We start from the raw sequence: 22996 nt of genomic DNA on the forward strand, positions 1-22996 counted from the left end.
TCACTACATTCCTGAACCAGAAGCCGTGGCTGAACAGAGAAGTCTGCCTACTGCTGAAGGCACGAGACGCCGCTTTCAGATCTGGTGATGCTCAGGCCTACTCTTCATCCAGGGCTGACCTGTAGAGGGGCATCAGAGAGGCCAAGCACAGCCACAAGCTATGGATTGAGGAGCACTTTAAGAACAACTCCGACCCCCGATGCATGTGGCAGGGCATCCAGGTCATAACTGACTACAAACCCACCAACACCACCCCAACATCCAACAACGCCTCCTTCCTGAACGAGCTTAACAGCTTTTATGCCCACTTTGAGAGGGACAACCAGGAGCCAACCACCAAGGCTGTGCTCACGACTGGACACCAACCTCTCACACTCTCCCCCACCGACGTGTCTGCTGCACTGAACAGGACCAATGCACGCAAGGCTGCTGGCCCTGATGGCATCCCAGGACGCGTGCTCAGGACCTGTGCTGAGCAGCTAGCTGAGGTCTTGACTGACATTTTCAACCTGTCGCTGGCCCAAGCAGCTGTCCCCACATGCTTCAAAACCACCTCCATTGTGTCAGTGCCAAAACACTCAAAAGCTGAGATCTTCAACGACTTCCGTCCTGTTGCACTCACCCCCACCATCATGAAGTCCTTCGAGAGGCTGGTCCTGGCTCACCTCAAAACCTGCTTACCACCCACACTTGACCCCTTCCAATTTGCCTACCGCCAGAATAGGATCACGGAGGATGCCATCTCCACAGCACTACACTCTGCCCTTGCTCACCTGGACAGTAACAACACCTATGTGAGAATGCTATTCATAGACTTTAGCTCAGCATTCAACACCATCATCCCCTCCAAACTGATTAGCAAACTCAGTGACCTGGGTATCAATGCCTCCCTCTGCAACTGGGTACTGGACTTTCTAACTAACAGACCCCAGTCTGTTAGGCTGGAGAACCACACCTCCTCTACACTCATCCTGAACACCAGCATCCCACAGGGCTGTGTGCTGAGTCCTCTCCTCTACTCCCTCTTCACCTACGACTGCACGTCTGTACATGGTTCTAATACCATTATGAAGTTTGCGGACGACACAACGGTGGTTGGCCTCATCAGCAACAACGATGAGACGGCATACAGAGAAGAGGTTCAGCATCTGGCAGAGTGGTGCGCCACCAACAACCTGGCTCTCAACACCAAGAAGACCAAAGAGCTCATTGTGGACTTCAGGAAGAAGAGTGGCACACCCACCCCCATCCTTATCGATGGGACGGAGGTTGAGCGTGTCACCAGCTTCAAGTTCCTGGGGGTCCACATCTCCGAGGATCTCTCTTGGTCTCTCAACACCTCAACCCTGGTCAACAAGGCACACCAGCACCTCTTCTTCCTGAGGAGGCTGAAGAAGGCCCATCTTTCTCCTCAGATCCTGGTGAACTTCTACCACTGCACCACCGAGAGCATCCTCACCAACTGTATCTCAGTATGGTATGGCAGCTGCTCTGTTGCAGAATGAAAGTCACTCCAGAGGGTAGTGAAAACCGCCCAACGCATCACAGGTTCGCCACTCCCCTCCATTGAGACTGTCCAGAGCAAGAGGTGCCTGCGGAGGGCGCGCAGTATTGTCAAGGACAGCTCTCATCCCAGCCACACTGTTTGAACTCCTCCCCTCCGGGAGGCGCTACAGGGTGCTCCGTTCCTGGACAAGCAGGTTCAGGAAAAGCTTCCTCCCTGCAGCGTTCACCCTGCTAAACTCTCAACTCTCAACCTGTATTGCATTTATTCACTTTACATACGCACATACTCAGCAGTAAAAGTGGTTAAAGTGCAGTTTTTGCACTTCTGGTTGGATGCTAACTGCATTTCGTTGTCTTAGTACCTGTACTTTGTGCAATGACAATAAAGTTTAATCTAATCTAATGCGCTTTTAACACTACATGCCACATTCACCCATACACACACTCATACAGTACGTCTTAAGTCTATACATAACATAATTTGATTTTCATTTGTTATTATTCATACACCGATAGACAGGAAGCCTATGTGTGTTCTGCACAATGGCAGATAGATCCCGGCAGAGGGCCAGGAGGATAGTGGGGGACGATTGATGGGCGACTGCTCTTCCTCCTGAGCTACAGCCGATGATGTGGTTCTGTTGGCTTCTTCAAGCCAGGAGCTCCAGCTTGCACAGGAGCGGTACGTAGCTGAGTGTGAAGTGGCCGGGATGGGGGTCAGCTTCCAAATCCGAGGCTATGGTTCTCAAGGCCCCAGTGCGGCCTCAGTGGCTCAGTGGTTAGAGTGGGTCGTCCAATAACCGGAAGGTCGATTCCCACTCTCACTGTTCAAAAGATTGGTGAACTGACAGCTGGAGGGGTGGCAGTCCACCTCCTTGTCACGGCCGAGGTGCCCTTGAGCAACGCACCGTACCCCCATGCTCCCCAGGCGCTGTGAATAGCTGCCCACCACTCCAGTGTTTGGTATCTGTCTCTATGAGTGTGTGACCCTGTGTCAACAGGTGGTAACCTGGATGGGTTAAATGGGTTAAAATTTTGTGTGTATGCATGACAATAAATCTGATCTTAATCTCAACAGAAAAAGGTAGAATGTTCTCTCCGGGTTGGGGATGAGTCCTTGCCTCAGGCGGAGGGGTTTAAGTATCTGGGTATCTTGTTCACGAACGATGGCAGGTTGGAGCGAGAGATAGATCGACGGATTGGGGCTTCGTCAGCAGTAAAGAGGGTGCTGCTACAGTCCATGATGAAAAAGCTCTAGATTTACTGGTCCATCTTTGTTACAATTCTCACCTATGGTAACAAGATCTGAATTGTGACCAAAAGAAATCACTGATACCTCTTGGCAGAGGTCTAGACAAAACTAGAGTCTGACATTGTTTTGGAATAGTTACAACAATTAGAATTAATTCTAGTGACCTCCAATTGGCATAACCGGGGATCATTACCGCCAACTTGAATAACAGTTAATGTATCTATGTTTATCCTTAACCAGCAGTTTCAAATAGCATTCTACATACAGACTTGGGCGTGATCCAGGCACCAACGACCCTGCAGTTGTGTGGGGTACTCTCAGAACCATCACCAACTACAAAAGAAAAAGCCCTGTCATCACCCCCATCATCCCGGACTGGCTGACGATCTCAACACCTTTTACACCAGGTTTGAGAGACCACATGCCCCCCCATTGTCTCCACTCCCCTGTCCCCCTCTCACAAAGGCACTGTGAGCTCCCCCCACCACTCCTCACCCCCCCATAACCAGGGCCCTGTTCGTGAACTACAGCTCGGCCTTCAACACCATTAAAGTTCAAAGTACTTTGAATGACCCCGAGTGAATTCTCAATGAATTGTTTCTGATTATTTTTGCGTTCATATACTACAATGTGGAATTGTATTAAATGTCATAAGTAATTCCTGAGTGTAGTGCATTGTAAAGATGATATGGTGCTTTTTCCTGCTAACATTTGTCCACAGGTTAAATTAACTGCATCAGCAGTAGAACCACTACAGGACTCAAAGTCAGGTAACTGACCAGGTGTCTGGAATTCTGGAGGGGGAATTATATCCTGAAATGTCCTAAAAAAGAATTAGTTAGGGAATAAGAGGTGGTAAAGACCTCTTCCTGGAAGTGCTAGTAACCTCTCGTTCCAAGATAGCTTAGCAGTTCCAGACCCAGCCGGACTGATGTTCGGCCAGAAGCAGACGATCGCAGTGTTGGTGACGGGACTGGACTGAATAAACTCCATTGCATTATTATCATTATTGTTTGACTATTCTTGATTTTCATTTGTTATTATTTTTCATTTTATTAATTTTTTCCATTTAATATCTATTTCATATGATTCATTAGTTGCATTTAATCATATTTTCATTTATTTTATTATTTATTATTCATTCTTATTTTCATTTCATTAATTTTTTGTTTGTGTATTCATTTTGTGTTTGCTAATCACACATATGTCCATCGCCATTCATTGGAATCAACTGTTTGGAGTGCGACCTTTGATACTGAGTGAGTGATTAAGCGGTCGGTCGCCAGGGGGAGAATGGGGCCATAGGAGAATTTTCCCGTAAATACAGCAAATGGGTTTTTCGCTCCTATGCACTGCGAACAGTGGAAAATTTTCAATGTTAATGATTCAAAATGATTCAATGTTAATTGTACAAGATGCAGGGTTTTTCCCTTTTTTTCTTCATAGTATAAACAGGAGGGAATGTTAGAAAAATTATATAGTTATACTATGAGAAAAGCTGCAAGAATAAGAGTTTCTGTGTTGTGGGGAGGCCTCCTCCTGTCTTTTGGTTCTCATAATACTATGTAGCAAGCAAAAGTGTTTTGACTGTCTGAACTTGTCTTCCCATAACATTAAATGGCTAGTAATGCCTTTTCCCATAACATTTGAATGTCCCTTTCCCATAACATTATGTGGCCAGCAAACATAAACAATATAAATAGCAAGAGTACCATTTTGTTGGCAGACAACTCTGAGCCAGCTTCCTGACAGGTTGTGCGGACTTGTCTCTTTCTTGCAAGAAATAAATGTTTTGTGTTAATCGTATCCAGCGACAATGAGCCTAATTTTGAGAGAATTTTTCTAACACTCCCAGACCGCCTGCACACCAAACTGCTACAGCTACATCTACCCAGCCCCATCTGTGAGTGGATCACTGACTTCCTCACCAACAGGAAGCAACAAGTGCGGGCTGGCAGCCACCTGTCGGCCCCCCTCATCACCAACACTGGTGCTCCACCAGGTTGTGTCCTCTGCCCCTACCTGTTCTCCCTGTACACCAATGACTGCCTTTCCAGTCACTCATCCATCAAGCTGGTCAAGTTTGCAAATGACACCACGGTCCTGGGCCTCCTCAAGGACGCCGATGAGACAGCGTACAGAGACATGGTGTCACAGCTGTCAGCATGGTGGTCACGCAACAACCTGGAGCTCAACACCAACATGACGGTGGAGATGGTCATGGACATCCGGAGACACCCACCCTCTTACCAGCCACCTTGAACAGACCACCTTCCCCCAGGCCACCACCCTCTTAAATAAGGACATCTCAGCCCCCCAGAACGGCCACTTCCGCAGACACTTAAAGATCACTTAATTATAACATTCATTCCTGCCATCCTGTACATACTCCTGTTCAACTAACTGTATTTCATTCTGAAAATTCCATTAATTCAAATTGTACATATTGTATTTAGCATATTCTTATTGTTATTTCTAATTTATTATTTTATTGCTCTGTGGCGTTGTTACTAGGTCAAATTCCTGTGTATATTGTACATTTGGCGAAATAAAGCAATTTCTGATTCTAATTCTGATAAGCTTTAAGTTATGTATCTTTGCAGCTTGCATTGTGGTTGTTGTGAGCTGTGGACTAACCATGTGATCAAATGCAGGTTAAAATGTGATGTATTAAAAAAAGTCATGTGATTAAAATGCAAGTTAAAATGTCATATTTAATATCATGTGGGTAAAAAATACAGTTAAAAATTTGGTATATTTTAAAAGAGGTTCAAGCTAAAAGTAATTTGAATAAATGTGATTTTTGTATTTACAGGAATTAAAAGGTGCTAAAGTTTGTAAGGTTAAAATAATAATTGAACAGTACTTTGGGTGCTTTAAATATGGGTATTTTCTTGTTTATTTCTAGTAGTTTAAAAATGAATTTTTTTTTTCAGCCGTTATAGGAAAGAAGGAAGGAAGGAAGGAAGCAAGCAGTGTTTCTTAATCCTGGTGTCCTCAAGACACCCTGCCCCAGGGTCAGGTCTTTAAGCTCTGCAGGCTGAGGATGACCCATTCATTTGAATCAGGTGTGCTGGAGCAGGGAAACATGGAAAACGTTGGGTTACTTAACGTAATCCCTGGTTCTTTGATAACAGAGTGAGGTGTTTCACTATGGGAATCACTTCTGGCGAGACCATTACGGAAGCTCCAATGACACAACGTCTGTCTCTGACAGACAGGTCGACGTGTGGGGAAGGACCGTCCCCCCTATATACCACGGTCGACTGCCCGGCCCGGGCCATTCTTATCGGTTTCTTCCCTCATCCATGCAAGGAGGGAATTGTTGGTGAAACACCTCACTCTGTTATCAAAGAACCAGGGATTACGTTAAGTAACCCAACGTTCTTTTTCTAACTTCGTTCGGTGTTTCACTATGGGAGATATAGACCACTCCCGGAATGCATAATCTCCCGAAGTGACCTGGCTCCTGACCCAGACTGGGATGGCATCAACCAGTTTCTGAAGCACCAGACTCCAGCACTGCGTGAGCCAGAGATGGACCTGAGACATCCAACCTATAGAATATCACGAAAGTGTGCGGTGAAGCCCAACTCGCCGCCGCACAAATGTCCTCCACCCTAATTCCTTTAAATAGAGCCCATGACGTAGCCATGCTCCTGGTGGAGTGTGCTTTCAAACCTGCAGGCGGCTGCAGTCCCCTGCACCTGTAAGCTAGCACTATAGCCTCCACAATCCAACGAGACAGCCTCTGTCGGGACAGAGGCTTCCCTTTGTGGGGCGTGGCCCAAGACACAAACAACTGATCGGTTCCCCGGAAGCTGGCTGTCCTGTCAACATAGACGCGTAACGCACGCACAGGGCACAGAGCGTTCAATTTGCTCTCCTCCGCTGACCCAAACGGCGGTGGGTGAAAAGCCTTCAACTCCACCGTGGGGCATCTGTAAGCAGATTCCACCACTTTAGGTATGAACGCCGGGTTAGGCCGTAAACACACCTTAGACAAGCCTGGCGAAAACTGCAAGCAAGGCGACCAGGTTGACAGCGCCTGTAAATCACTCACTCGCTTCGCAGTAGTCAAAGCGAGGAGGAGAGCGGTCTTGAGTGACAAAAACTTCAGACCCACCCCCTCCAAAGGTTCAAATGGGTGTTGTGAGAAAGCGTCTAACACAACAGCCAAGTCCCATAATGGCACCATAGGCCTGGAAACTGGAAGTTTCCGGCGCACTCCGTTCATAAAACGGCACACTAATGGGTGCTGGCCCGCCGGCTTATCCCCCAAGCCCATGTGGCATGCTGAAATGGCGGCCAGATACACCTTGATTGTGGAAAAGGCTTTACCCTTTTCCAGCAAGTCTTGGAGAAAACATAGAATGTCTCTCACTGAGCACTGAAATGAGACAATACGTCTGGCCTCACACCACTCCTCAAACACTCGCCACTTACAACTGTACAATGAGCGAGTGGACGAAGCCCTCGCACACTGAATAGTGTCGATCACGTTCTGAGGCAGTCCCACAGAGCCCAAATTCAACCTCTCACGGGCCAGGCCCAGAGAGCCACCTGCTCCGGATGGGGGTGGTAAATCCCCCCCCTGGCCTGAGACAAGAGGTCCCTGCGCAGCGGCAGGGGCCAAGGTTGGTCCGATAGTAATTGAACTATCTCGGCTATCCAGTGTTTGGACGGCCACCGCGGGGCTATCAAAACCAGTGACAAGCCCTGATCTCTCACTCTGGTCAGTGTGGGGGAGATAAGGCTGAGAGGAGGAAATGCGTACAGTAGGACGTTTGGCCATGGGTGCGACAGCGCGTCCACACCTAAAGGCGCATCCTCCTCTGTTAGTGAGAAATACAGCTGACAATGCGCGTTTTCTCGCGAGGTGAACAGATCTACGACAGCCCGGCCGTATTTCTGCCACAGCTGGCTCACCACCTGGGGATGGAGTTTCCATTCCCCGAAAAGAGGGTTTCCTCTTGACATGAGATCTGCGCCCCTGTTCAGCACTCCTGCTACGTGCGTCGCTCTCAGCGACCCGAGCCGAGCGACGCTCCACATAATTATTTTCCTTGCCACCTTGTGAAGCCGTGGAGAGCGCGTGCCTCCCTGACGGTTCACATATGCCACTACCGTGGAGTTGTCGGATTTCACCAGCACATGCTGCTCCCTCAGATGAGGGAGAAAGTGTCTTAAGGCCAGAAACACTGCCATCAACTCGAGATAGTTTGTATGCGCCTGAGCCAGCTCCGCTGACCAGACGCCATTCACTGCTCTGCCCTTGAATGTCGCTCCCCAACCTGACATGGACGCGTCCGTTGTTATGACAACCCTTGACACCACCGTCCCCAGGCTGACACCCTGTGAGAAAACCGCCGGATTTCTCCACTGGTGGAGAGCTGCCGAGCACTCTGCAGAAACTTTCACCGAGCGAGAGAGGTGACGACGGAGACAGTCTTAACGATGCAATCCACGTCTGCACATCCCTCATCAGCAGGAGGCCCAGCCTCACTACTGAAATGACCGACGCCATCAGACCCAGCAGCCGTAGACAAAGTTTGAACTGCACCGCTGTCCCCGGTTGAAACCGGGCCAGACACTGATTGAACGACTGTTGCCTCTCCTCCGATAGCGTGGCACAATATCTGAGGGAGTCTATTTTGAGACCCAGATAAGAGATGTATTGTGCGGGCAGCACTCGGCTTTTGGTCCAGTTTATACTGAAACCCAGACCACTGATGTGAGACGTCACGGTCTCCACATCCTTGAGCGCCTGCTCCCGTGAATGAGAGCATATCAGATAATCGTCTATGTACGAAAAAATTCTGATACCTCTGCTACTTAACGGAGACAATGCTGCTTCCACACATTTGCTGAAAACCCGTGGAGCCAGCGAGAGACCAAATGGGAGCACTCGGTATTCGTATGCCGTGCCCCGGTGAGCAAACCTGAGAAATTTCCTGTGTGACGGGAAAATCTCGATGTGAAAATATGCATCTGCTAGATCGATTGTGGTAAACCAGTCGCCAGGGTGGATAGATTGGCACAACACTTTTACTGTTAACATTCTGAACGTGTATTTCCTCAGATGACTGTTCAACACACGCAGATCCAGAATGGGTCGCAGTGACCCCCCTTTCTTTGGAATGAGGAAGTAACGGGGGTAAAACCCCTGTTGACTCTCCTCGATCTGGACCACTCTGATCGCTCTTTTGAGTAAAAGAGAATCGATTTCGTTCTGTAACACCTGTGCAGCTTCCCCCTCTGCTACTGACATCAAAACACCGTTGAATTTCGGTGGTTTTGTAGCAAACTGAAGCCTGTATCCCCGGGAGACAGACAGCATGACGCATGCATTCACTGCGCATGCGCGCCATTTCTCCACCTGAACAGCCAGGGGCCCTCTCTCCAGACGGGCGATGCCCTCTGGCGGCCGGGAGGAGGTATGAGCCTTCCTCCCTGGGCTTCCTGATGCCAGATCTTTTTGTGTGTGACAGCCCGCCCTCAGCTCTTGGCCTGGCTGCGGGGTTGCCAGCTTTATTTCTAGAAACATGGGAACCCGAAAATGAGTGTTTGGTGACACCCGGGGGGACAGCTCTTGGCTGTAATGAATAACAGGTGCTTGATGACACTTGTTGAACTGCGCACCGCGGTGCGAACATGACAGTCCCTCTCCCCCGTCTCTCTGAACTAGTGGGGGGGTCGCGTCAGGTAGATCGCTTCTTGAGAAGAGCGGCGTTTTGCCGCCGCCTCGGCGAAAGAATGCTTGCCCCATGGCTTGTTACCTCCCACTCTTGGCTGCTGTTCGCCGCGACCGGCACCCGATCTGGGAGCTGGTCTTGCATCCCCCTGTCTGCCTCTCGCTGCTGCGGTAGCGGCAGCGCAGCCGGTGCGAGGTGGGGGCCGTGGGGTCTGCTTTCAAAGACAGCTCGAATGCCTCACCCTCTTGCTTCCTCTGTGTGCTGGTTTCCCGCATTTTCTCCAGAGCTGGGCCGAAGAGAACCTTGGTGGGGTCGTAGGCGGCGTCCATGACCTCCGCCTTTTGAGTGTCACCTAGTCCAGACAGGGAAAGCCACAGAGCCCTTTCTCCTGCGACTGCCAGGCCCATGACGCGCCCACAGCCCTGCACAGCTCCGCGGGAGGAGCGCAGGAGGAGATCGTTCACCACACAGATTTCGTCCCACAGCGCCGGGTTCGGGACCCCCGAATCCAACTATCGACCCATCTTCTCCAAAATCTCCCCTTGATAAGCCGACAACAGCGTGACGGCGTTCAACGAGCAGACAGATTGCGCAGCATATTTGTACATACGCTGATACACACCTGCCGTTGTACGCTCCGTTTTACCGGGAAGGGAGATGTGAGACGACGCAGAGATGGATCGGCGGCTCGGGTGGAGGTGGTAGGCCAGTGAAGGCTCCACAGCCGGGGGTTCGGCCAGTCCCAGCTCCGCCATGCCATGCACCTCTAGCTTGGAGTAGCCCTGTGTGGTTGCCTTGCATTTGAACGGGCTCGACCAGAACCGACTCATCTCCCATGCAGGCCGGGACCGCCGGGAGCAGCTGCTTGGCCGGAGGGAGTTTTCCCGTCGTACAGGTCCCTTGCCGCCCCCTACGTGTCCTGGGCCGCTGGCCAGGGGATATTAAGCTTCGCCGCTGCTCGTTTGCAAACCTCGTACAGGTTGTTATCAATCGGAGCGGCTGCTTCGGTTGAGCTAGGGGGTCTGGAGTGCGTGGGGAAGGTAGAGTCCTCCTCTCCGTCCTCCATGTCACCCAATTCGAGGATGTCAGAACCGATCTAATCGTCTGCATCGTCGTTTTCCTCCCACCCGAAGACACCTTCGAACAGCGGGGGTATGGGCTCAACCTCCTTCATCATGTCCGCATAGGCCCTCGGGGCTTGCGGCTGATGGGTATCGTGGCTCTTCTGAGCGGTATCTGACGCGGCGAGGGAAGGGTCCCTGCCGTCAGTACCTGTCACAGCCACTCTTAATCTCCTCTCCAGGATTTTCACCGGCATGGTGGAGTAATGTGCACAAACTTGCGGGTCCGCTAGCGCCGCCTGAGCGTGCTTAGCTCCCATGCACACGATACACATAGCGTGTGGGTCTTTGCCCGAAATTGTTGCACCACATGATGTGGGGCAACAGCAGGAAGAGCCCTTCCCTTCATTCTGCCCAGCTCCTGTGACGAGGGATGCGGGGACAGACATGCCGACTGGGGGAGAAATGTGTTACTAGGGGTGAGCCTAGTTTAAAATATATAAAAAAATGTATATTTTAATGTGGTATTTAGTCGGTGTGAGCCGGACTATAACCTGTAGTGAGGAGAATAGTTCGCCGCTACGCGTTAACTATGCTCCTGTGGCTAACAAGCTAATGTTAGCACCTGACCGAGCTCGAGTGAATGAAGCTCGGAGCTAGCACAGGACACCCGGTAGGTGAGCACCTGGTGACCTGTGGGGAAGCTCGCCACAACGCGGTCGCAATCCCACTGTAAGTAACTGTCAGCACAATCCAGAGTCTGTCGGTGCCGCGCTAGGCAACGTTTCCCTTAACGGGACGTCTGATGGCAGTTAAGCTAGCAACCAACCTGACGACCGGATGCACTGAGGGAGCTCTCGTAACTTCTCTGAGGAAGAAAGCGAGAATGGCCCGGGCCGGGCGGTCGACCGTGGTATATAGGGGGGGCGGTCCTTCCCCACACGTCGACCTGTCTGTCAGAGACAGACGTTGTGTCATTGGAGCTTCCGTAATGGTCTCGCCAGAAGCGATTCCCATAGTAAAACACCGAACGAAGTTAGAAAAAGAACATGCAGGACGGGGTGCCTTGAGAAACATGTTCTGAAGCAAGCTGCCTTTTCAAGTGAGGGAAGCTGCAGGTTAAATCTCACAAGAGTGACAAGTACTGGACAATACCTGTTTTTTGTTTTTGAGAATTTGGGCTTAAATGTGATTTAGTGTGCTTGAAATTAAATATTACGACTTTTTAGATTTAGAGCATTCTTCACTTTTTGTTGAAACTGAATTTGTGCACAGATTAAGAAACCAATTGTTTATATTTTCCTTTTAACTTTTGTTTTTCATTCATGTTTTACTGTTGCTCCTACTCTTGAACAGAGCTTCACAGCCCAAAGGAGTAGTAACATGTGAAAGAAAGTACTGATATCATGCAATCTTTGAACCACCTCTGTCCTAAGGGCCCTCATTGGGTTGAACTAATAATTAAGCTCTTTCTTTTACAGAGATTCTAAGATCAACAGCTCAATATTGAGTGTGTCTTCCATATCATACTTTAAAAATCAAGTACATATCTCCTGCTACACATTAATTTTTTTTCAATGAAACTTTGGCATAATTTGTTAAAAGAAAAATAACTTTCGGCCAAGTTTTTTGGTCCTAAACACTGCATGCTGATTGATAGGTTGTTGCTTACTCATGAGACTTTTTCTCTTTTGGAGTCCAATGAAATACGCAGTTGTAGATCATTGACTGATGCTGTCTGGTACAAAGTTACACTTAATTATGACCCTTTATTATGACATTTTGTTGCCTCGGTGTATAGTTTTAAATGTTAGTCCAGTCAGTCTCACAGCACAGTTGCTGCCCTTAACCTTTTGTCTCACTAACAGCAAACGAGTAACTAATCTTGGTAGGTCTGTATTAAGAAAAAAAATCTTAATTCAAATGGATTTTGACAGTGAAATGCAGCCCTCAGACCGACTGGACACTGGCTATAATGGCATCCAGTTGTCTTTGGCAGTTGTGATGGAGTAAGAATATAATTCATTCACTTCCTGTAGTAATGGAACGTTTGATACAGACAAAGAATCATTCTTTTGGAAAGTTCGAAACATCTCTCCACAGCAAAATCTGGTGACCAAATATGTGCGATTTCAAAATATTACACTCAATAAACAGTGAGATGGGGTTTTTTTGTCTTATAAGTTTTTGTTTGTTAATATTATTATTTGTGTGGAAGACTATTTTATTTCAATTAGCCAGTATTTTAGGGAGTGCTTCTGTACACTGAAATATCTTATTCAGAAAAACAATTTGTTCAACAGTGCTAGGACTGATATGGTTTCTTCTCTTGCTTAAAAAAAAAATTATCTCACGAAGCACTGATGTGGCTGGAATGGAGAGATATGTCTTGGCCAGATGGAACAGATGAGGGAATTTACAAGGTTCATGAATTACACAAGGTTCAACACACCACTAAAGAAATTTAGTGGTGTGTTGGGTCCAGTAATCTAAAGGGTCATCTTCTCTCAGCAGATACAGGGCTGAGAGATGGCACTGAACCTCAACAGTAGCATCAACAGTGACACTGTCCTTGGGTGGTTTCACCTACCCTGCTGTCAACAGTTCTCTTTATTATGTTCACTGGCCTGTGGTACTGTAGTAGTTGATGGCACACAAGAGCTTGCTTGTGCTTGAGAAGCTGCTCGAATAACAGCACTCAGATGTCAAAGCATTCCCAGCTTTGGCTGTATTTTCTGAACATCCAAAAGCCATAACTTTGAATTAAGGATCTAAAAGTCCCTTAAGTTCTTCTGAAGATTACTGCTTAACTGAGAGGCCGTTGGGCTTGTTAACCTCTCACCATTTTCATGAACCTTGTGATGAATTAAGTCTAATAGAATTAGTTTTGAAGCAGACAGATGACCTGGGACTCTTTCTACCCTAATCCATTTCAATATATTAGGTCCAAAATCCCAAACCAAGCTTCGTACAAGACACTCGGGTAAAGGAAGCAAGACTTTGCAAATAAACTGCCGTTTAGATGAGCTTTTAAAAGTTTATATGTCGGGTGGCAAATAAGCTGTTTATCGGGCAAAGGACATGAGAAATAATTATTCACATATGAAGTAAATATGTATTTTTATTCTATACAATTTTATTTTTTTTTATTGTTTAATTTTGGTAACAAGACACGATCACTGCATATTCACTTGTGTCACACTGAATTTAAATTCTGAAGCAGGGCAAAAAACTGACGCTTCAAAACAGTTGGTGAGGTAATGGAACGTGATATGGAACAGTCACAAGTCATCCTAGTCTTGATCCAGACCTCGGAACAATACTTAAAATCAAAAGCTACACATAGATTTCGGTATGTACTAAAACACTGTTTTGATTTTGCCATCACTACTGATAAGTTAAGGATACATGTCTTTAGAGATTTTGAATAGTATCAACCAAGAGAGTATTGTCCCAGGTTAACATAATTGATGTTCAAAGGTAGTGTTTCATCAAAACCCACATTACCTTTCTTGAAGGGGATGCAAATCTCCTTATTAAGGAATCTTGTAAGTTTTAATAGGAGTTACAAGATACTCCAAATTCCATAAATGTCTAGTTATGTGTACAGGATTTAAGTCCTTTAACGAAGGTCAAGTTTGTAAAAATTGTAACTGTCTTTGAAATAAAAGACAAAGTGAAATGGTTTCAATTGCAAAATTTTGTTTGAAGTGGGTTGCTTTTTAGTCCAGTAGTGAGCGCTCTTAAATTTGCATTGTCTTAATATCATGGCTCTCAAGTTTTGAGTGAAGGCAAGAGTGAGAATACCCCACCCCGGGGGGTGTATGCCTGTATCTCGCTCACTGCGTGAGACTTGAGAGCCCTGCTTAAAATATTACTGTCCTATTGATGAATAAATATTATCAAACAACTTTAAAAAAATAATAAATAAAAAAAATTATAAACATTTTCCTTTCCTACTTAATCCAACGAAGGGTCACTGGAGCCTGAAATGCATGACTTTGGGCAGTGGGAGGAAGCTAGAGCACCTGGAAAATACCCATGCATGCACAGGTAGAACATGCAAACTCCACACAGAAAGACCCCAGCTGAGATCTGAACCTGAAACCCTCTTGCTGTGAGGCACCTTGTAGCACTCATTGGAGAACAACTAAACTGCAAAATTCTGCACTGTCAGTTGTCCAAAGAAATACTGCCATCTGCTAACCGCCTCAAAGAACACAAAGACTGTTGCAAAGAACTTCAGTGTTTGGTTTGACAGTAACCTGAGCTTGATTATCACACAAAAATTGTATTTCTTTATCGTAGAAGACTAAGCAAATAATTTAAATAGTTAAATAGTATTATCACAAAGAAATTATCAAAATCTCTTGCAGACACCCACTTTTAAGAGAAGGCTTAAAGCTTACAGTTAAGGATGTCTCAGGTCAGAGTTATGCTGCTACAGGCCTCGACTTTTGCAGGACCTCCCATGATGCACCTGTCTTCACCCTGCTCTCTTTAATCTCTATGTACATATGAGAATATCAGTCATTAATTTTGTTGTTACTTTCTTTCAGAAAGCATCCCTGAGTTGGTGTTATGGTGCTTATTGACCACTCTTTCATCTCTGCTCAAATCCTAACCAGTCAAGGAAGATGGCCACCCTTCCTGAGTCTAATTCTGTTGAAAGTTTCTTCCAGTCAAAAGTGAGTTGTTTCTTTTCACCATTGCCGCATGCATGTTCAGGGCAAGGAATTGAATCGAAAAGAGGTTTCAATGCAATCTTTTAATTTCCTTCAGTAGGCACCTTTTTATAAAACATTTTTTGATTTTGGTTTCTTTACATTGAATTGGATTATAATTGACTTGAACTGGGATATTTCTTTGCAGCCCCTTGAGATTAGGTTTTTATTTTACAATTTGCAAACAAAATAGAATAATGGCAGCCACTTATTATGCAGTAAGAAAGAAAAAAAAAAATAAATAAATAAATAAATATATGCCTAAAACCTACTGCCTGGCGCAAGTTTAAGATTTTGCCAGAGAAATATTACATCATCATCTATAGAAGATGAAAGTTGGGTAGGGAAACACAATCTTATAATGTTGTATTAAAAGTCTGGAATTTATAATAAACTAAACTGTTCAAATATAATTTAAAAACAGACCAAGATATGTTGATTTTTGTTGTGTGAACCAACATTTCTCCAGAGAGACACACAAACTACAGCACTCACTGCTGTCCTAATTCAAAAGTGATTTAAACGGAGGGGGTGGGGGGCATGGTCTGATTACAACTGTAAACACATTCTACTCACTGTCTAAGTAAGTTGAAAAAACATGTTTGACACACCCCTTGTTATTAGTCTTTAGAAAGTAGTTACTTTAAACTCAAAATAACATGTACAGGTGAGTGTGAGAAGAAAAGGGGGAGGGTTTAGAGCAGACCAAACCACTGTTATCCAAGGGGGTGGACCACACTTTTTTAAACTTCCAACCCAGTTTTTTTTTTGGCATTGATGCTAAACTTGGTTTCCTCAAATGCATTTTATACATTTATGTAAAATAAATTGTGTTTACGATAATATATCAGAGAGTACAATTCACTATTTTTTCCAGGATGGCATCAGCATCTTTCACCTATGGTGTCATCTTGATGTTAAAGTTATTTGTCTGTTACATCAGGGTCACTTTAGGTGAGTTGCACATACATTGTTTTGTTTCTATGAATCACTCATTTTCTGTGAGTCATTCACTTGAACTTGGCTTTTTTTTTTTTTCCAAACAATGTGTGCTTTAATGCCAGCTGTCTTAAAAATGTCATTGGATATACCAAATGTATTGTCATTTCAGTCTCCTCTGCATGTGGACTATTCAATTAAATTTAATTTATATAGCGCCAAATTACAACAAATGTCATCTCAAGGCACTTCAATAATACAGTCTAATTCAAGTCAATTGGAGTTCAATTCATGGAAATCATAATCCAGTCAAATCCAATCAATTAAATTCTAAATTAGTCCAATACATACAGAGCCAATTCAAAAACAATATCCTAGCTAAGGAAACCAACAGATTGCATCAAAACTTCTCTTCAGACCAATCTCCATCGTGAGCGTGCCTGAGGTGACTGTGGAAAGGAACAACTCCCTTTTAACAGGAAGACACCTTTGACAGAACCAGACTCAGGAAGGGTGGCCATCCGCCATGTGTTTGAGAAATGTCCCTGCAAATGCTGAGCCACACAATGAGGTACAGGCGGTACAACACATTCCTTTCTTTAAAATATCATAACTATGTAAACTGCTAGTGCATTTCATGTTGAAAATAGTGCTGTTTCAACTGCTTTTCTTCATCACAAATTCAAGACTGCTGTTTCTTTGAAAAATGAACAAATAGTTCAAAAGGGCCGTTCAAAGCGAGGTGAGAGCAACAATAGGAAGCTTGCTAAACAAACACAGGTAAGACAGCCAAAGAGGTTTCACTTGTTCCGTTCTTGCATGGTTATGAAGAGACAAAATGACATGATTCTCTCTCACTCACACAAGACCCACACCAAGACAAAGATTCTGGTGTTTTACAAGATATTTGTCAACTGAAACAAATTTTAAAACATTGCATATATAGTACAGGATGACAAGCACTGTATGAGTGTTTGTATGACACTACTGCTGCAGTGGTAGTGATCATGCACAGGGGCCTCACAAAGGCATTTAATACAAATCTGATGCAGAGCACTACATTATTGAAACCAAACAAGGAGGGGTAGTAAATTCAAAAGTGAAGGCACTCATCCTCAATATCAGCTTGTTAAGTGTATTATCAAATTCCTTTATATTTATGATTTTATTCTCTTCATTGGAAGATATTTTGATAGTTAACTCCCATTACTTACGGATGGCTCTGTATTCTGCCATGAAGCCACTGTTGGTGATGGCAGAGTCAGAGTAGAAATGAAGTAGCATGGGGCCAAAGGTGGAAAAGGGCCCTGGTATGCTGGTGCCACATACAGTAGCAATAGTAGTGCCAGTAGTAGCCAGGTTATAGATCTTGAGACCGTCATACATACATGTGGAGTGTGCTGGTCAAGAGAAAGAGACATAAAATAATTCCTTTAGTCACATTACTCATTAGAGTAGTTACCAAAGGAAGACTGACCAATCTTGTAATCAATCCAAGGCTTTTGTTTGTTATTCTTTGTCCATATTGCTAATACTAATGTTTACCTTCTAACTGGAAGACCTGAAAGGTGAGGATGATCACAGTCTGTTCACCAGCATCTATAGTGTAGTTGCAGTTAGAGTGGTCAGGGTAGTCAGCAGGGTAATTTGGGGAGACCACACGTCCACTGGGAGTTGTGAAGTTTGCACCGCAACCTTGTTAACAGAAGAGATTAAACTGTGCATTTTGTTGGGACTGGTGACCTTGAACATTACTCGGTTTAAAAACTCAGAATAACAGCGACAGTCACAGAAAGAAATTATTCGAACCTCAAGTTTTAGTGCAATTTCTATTCAAATTTGAAATATATAAAAATTTATAAAATTCAATACAAAAAAATATCCCTACTCCTTAAATATCCAAAATCACAAGTGAAAGGATTCACAAAGTTCTTAAAAAAAAAAATAAAAAAATTCAGGTAATTGCAATTTTTGTAAGAATTGAGACTCTTTACAGGCTTCCTATCTGTATTATTAATCATTAAGAATCTACCTGGAGTCATCAACCAAGTTTATTGGACAGTGCTGGAGTGGCACACACCTGTGCATATAATATAAAATAATTTACACTGCATGCATTAACAATAATCAAGCCTTGCACTTAAAAAAAAAAAAAAAAAGCTCAGTAGGCAACAGACTATACCTTACAACAAAAAACTGCTGTGAGGCATAGATCAACACTGAGTTTAAAAGAATTATCTCTAAAGCACTTTTTAACAAAGTATTGGGGAAAAAAAAAAAAAAAAACCCACAAGAAAACAATTTTCTAGTCACAAAAAGACTTCTAATGGAAGACATATCCCCTGCATTCCCCAAGAATTCATTGAAAGCTACTGGTTGACACATTACATTCAGTCAGTTTTAGCTCAGTTCAAAATTCTGATTCTTACTGGAACTGAAGGAGAGTGAGAAACCCCTGCCCTGGGCTTCAGTAGCCTGAAATCGACTTGTGATTATGTTGTATGGAGCAATGATCCGTTCCGGGGCAATTGAACTACAGCCTGTTACCAGCAGGCGTTCAGCATCTTGAGCAAGGCCTGCCCACACCTGCAGAAATACACACAAATTTAGATTTTTCTTACACAGAACATTGTTTTAGGTCATTGCACATATTGAAATGAACAGGGCTGCCAAATGATATTAATTTTCTGATATCAAACAGGAAAACATTTTTATAGAAAGAATAGAATAATACTTTATTTATCCGCCAGTGGGGGAAATTCAAATTAGTTGAGTAGCTCAAAGAAAAAATAAAAAAAAAGACCATGATTGCATACTAGACCACAACAACGACTACAAAATTTCAGGACATTTTGATACGGGCATGCCCTACTGCCCATTTCTGCCCTCTTGCTGCTTTGATTTGGGGTGGTAGTGCTTGTGTTGTGTTCCGTTTAAAGTGGTTCTAGTTGTGTTTGGGGTGCTGTTGTTAATGAACCACACTCCCTGCTTCCAGAGCACCCCGGGTCTTTGAACGTTTGAATGATGTCTCTACTATAAATTGTTGCCAAGCAACAAGCTTTCAAAATCAGCGTGTCACTCGATTAGCATTAAAATATCGTCAAGTTAAAGTTAAATTTCTCAGACACTGTAAATCCCAGCATAATGAGATTACAATATGTTGTAGTCCAAATCGTCCTGAATCTTTAAATGTTTGAACGATGTGTACGATAAACTATGGCCGAGCAAAAGGCCTCCGAAATCAGCATGTCAATCATTAGCATTAAAATTACGATAGAATTAACGTTGAAAATTCTCAAAAATTGTAAATGCCACCCTAATGAGACTTAAGGATGCTGTAGTCCAAACTGTCCAGAGTCTTTAAATGTTTGAACGATGTCTGTACGATAAAGTTTGGCTGAGAAAAACCTCTCCAAAATCAGCATGTCAATCATTAGCATTAAAATTATGACCAATTTAAAGTGTTTTTTCCCCCCACGACTGGTGTCCCTGCAAAAATTGGCGTGGTTTGGAGCAAGTTTCGTAAACAATAATAATGCCTTCAGGAACAATAGGGCCTTCACAGTTCACTGCTCGGGCCCCAATAAACAATGACGAAATAAATAAATTTGAGAAGAACATGTCAGCAGTCACTATTTGAAAGCCTTATGGCTGTGGGGACAAAGGACCTCCTGAACCTCAGTCCTCTGACCTGCCTGGATGCTGTGGAGAGGATGTCCATTATTATCCAAAACAGAATACAATTTCCTCCTCATCTGTTGCTCCACCACAGCACAGAGCCTACAACAGAACTGGCCTTTGTTTTACCAGATTGTCCAGGCGCCTACAGTTTTTGTCTGTAGTGCAACTCCCCCAGCAGACAACAGCATAGAACAGTGCACTCTCACTGATAGTGTGATAAAACATACATATCATGTAACTTCAGACATTAAAGGACTTGAGCCATCTCAGGAAGAAGAGATGGCTCTTGCCCCTCCTGTACACTGCCTCTATGTTGGCAGACCACACCGGTTTATTATCCAGCACCACCCCCAGGTATTTTCAGGTCTGAACAGACTCTATCTCCCCTCCATCAATGCAGACTAACTGGTATGGAGTTTTAGATCTCCTGAAGTCCACCACCAGCTCTTTGGTTTTGGTAGTGTTCAGGAGAAAGATGAAGTTATAGACATTATAGAAGTTATAGAAACGAGATTGTGGCTGAATAATCCTGAGGTTAGTAAATCTGCTTGAGGGAGCTGAGGTCCCAGATTCCTGTTAATTTCTGGAGAGCTGACGCCTCTGTGAAGTCCAATAGTGTTGGAAAGGGCACACTGAGTCAGACCCAAACGGGACACTAAAGAGCCACCGAGAACTTTAATAATGAAGTTTCAGAACAACAAGCAGAAAATGCTTGTGATGAAAGCAGCCAAGTCGAAGAAAGACGTCCTTTACAAGAACAAGCACGTCCAATTCTACAACGAACTGGCAACTGAAGTGCACAGAAAATGGAAAAAAAAAATATGCCAGTGTTTATAGCAGCTGTGAAGCCTAGGACTTAGACACTGCACAATACCCCCAGCTAAACTGGTGGTAACTTACAGAGAGCAAACACACACGCCTTCAACATGCCAACGGAGGCCCAGGAGTTTATAAACAAGATCAAAGAAGAAACAGGGGGAATAAATGAAGAGAACAGAGTGACAGTTACTGAGCGCACAACGTAAGTTAAATAACTGCCCATCTCATGGCAGGCGCAAGATCATATACACAGCAAGACAAAACTTTACTAAAGAAACTAGTCAATTATGTCAGTACACTTCTAGTTGGGAAAATGAACATTTTATACCAGGAAGAGCAGATGCTGTATTTAGAAAGTGGGCATTAAAAGGACTAGAAAAAAATTCAAGATCTGTATATGCCCAACTCAGACGACATGTTATCATTCGAACAAATTATGCATAAATATGACATACATAAAAAACATTTCTTTAAACTCCTCCAGCTTAGGAATTACATTAGGACGAGCCAAAACAGTCTTCTAACCAGACCTCCAATTTCTGACTTGGAAAAAAATTGTATCTAAGGACAGCTTAAATAAAGTTGCAATAGCACAGGAGGAGGTAATGGTCCTGCTGCTGGGTTGTTGCCCCCCCTACGCCCCCCTCCACATCTCCTGGTGTACTGGCCTGTCTCCTGGTGTCTCCTCCATGCTCTGGACACTGTGCTGAGAGACACAGCAAACCTTCGTGCCACAGCTTGCATTGATGTGCCATCCTGGATGAGCCGCACTACCTGAGCAACTTCTGTGGGTTGTAGACACCACCTCATGCCACCTCTATGAGTGAGAGCACTGACAAAATGCAAACGCAACCAAAACATCACCTAGAAAGGATGAGAACAGAGAACTGGTCTGTGGTCACCACCTGCAGAACCACTCCTTTATAGGGGTTGTCTTGCTAATTGCCTCTCATTTCCACCTGTTGTCTGTTCCATTTGTGCAACAAGTTGATTCACAATCAGTATTGCTTCCCAACTGGACAGGTTGATTTCACAGAAGTGTGATTGACTTGGAGTTACATTGTGTTGTTTAGGTGTTGCCTTTATTTTTTGAGCAGTATATGTATATATATATTTTGATGTAATTAATATCCTACGGTGACAATGGTTACGCAACCACACTTTAATTTTGGATGCTTTTTAATGAGCAAATGTGACCTGGCTTTTAAAGTTGTAGTTTGTTATTATTATGTGACTTATTTGTCCCTTACTTGCACACTTTATTTGACAAAGTTCCCCCGTTGGATTAGTGAAGATACCTTGATATAGCTGTTCTGGCAGGTCCCAGTATTGTCTGGAATCTCAAAATCACTGCTGAAGCTCATTTCCAAGTGGTTTCCTTCATGGGCAATGATCTGCCAGGAGCACTCTACATTGATTGGGAAGTTCTGGGGATAGTTTGGTGACTTGATTATACCTGTATCAGCATGGATTACTCCTCCACAGCCTGGTAAAAAAGGAATGTACAGAACAAGTAAAAAAATCATCACACAAACTCTAAGAATAAAATATGAGAACACTGATTTTAGCTACTGTGATGGACTGGCGACCTGTCCAGTGTGTATCCAGCCTCTCACCCAAAAACAGCTGGGATATGCTCCAGAATGGAAATCTGAATTGGATAAAGCGGGTATTGAAAATGAATGGATGGATGAATGAATGATACAAGCTGACCAAATGCTGTTCCTTTAGGACAAAAAATGTCTTTGCCAGAAGTTATACATATTTTTTAAACAATATGTATTCTATTTTTGCATGAATTTACACAATATAATATCACCATCAGTCGTGGATTATACCATTTCTTTGTCTCCAGGGAAATCACTTCAAGTTCAAGGATACAGAGGCTCTGTTTTCCCCATTATTTACATGAATATTATCCATCCATTCATTTTCTATGCCCTTGGGCTATTATAGTTTTACAAATTTTATCATTACTTCTTTTTCTTGTACTGTCTTGCAAATCTTTTGCTGATTATCAAGTGAGGATACACTATTGCTTTTATTATCAATTTACTTTGTGTAGTACATAACAAAGTGGAGGAAAAAAATGTCATCATCATTTGATGTAGCTTTTCATATCTGCATTAATAATGATGTTTAATTTCAACTAGTTGACTAAACTCAGCCAGACAGCTGAACAGAATATTGCAGACATTTGTGCTCACATATGCAGCCCCCTCCAGAGCATGTCTACTAAATTTTTAGGACTGCGCTGCATGAATAAAAATGGCTTTGGACAGAAAATACAGTTGCTAAAACTTGATTATTTCAAAAGTC

The 22996-nt window shown here is 44.2% G+C and overlaps 1 protein-coding gene across 1 annotated transcript in view; it reads right to left on the minus strand.

Annotated features, from left to right (window-relative positions):
- Positions 1 to 22996, minus strand: part of cubn (cubilin (intrinsic factor-cobalamin receptor)) — a 219538-nt gene that overhangs the window by 38798 nt on the left and 157744 nt on the right. Inside the window, exons 54-57 of the mRNA XM_072378302.1 lie at positions 21976 to 22163; positions 18607 to 18763; positions 17723 to 17872; positions 17392 to 17577 (exon numbers count right to left, since the gene is read on the minus strand). Coding sequence (XP_072234403.1) covers positions 17392 to 17577; positions 17723 to 17872; positions 18607 to 18763; positions 21976 to 22163 — 681 coding nt within the window. The remainder of the gene's footprint in view (positions 1 to 17391; positions 17578 to 17722; positions 17873 to 18606; positions 18764 to 21975; positions 22164 to 22996) is intronic.

The sequence above is a fragment of the Leuresthes tenuis genome, unplaced genomic scaffold, assembly GCF_036924035.1.
Source record: "Leuresthes tenuis unplaced genomic scaffold, fLeuTen1.0.hap1 SCAF_24, whole genome shotgun sequence".
Classification (NCBI taxonomy): domain Eukaryota; kingdom Metazoa; phylum Chordata; class Actinopteri; order Atheriniformes; family Atherinopsidae; genus Leuresthes; species Leuresthes tenuis.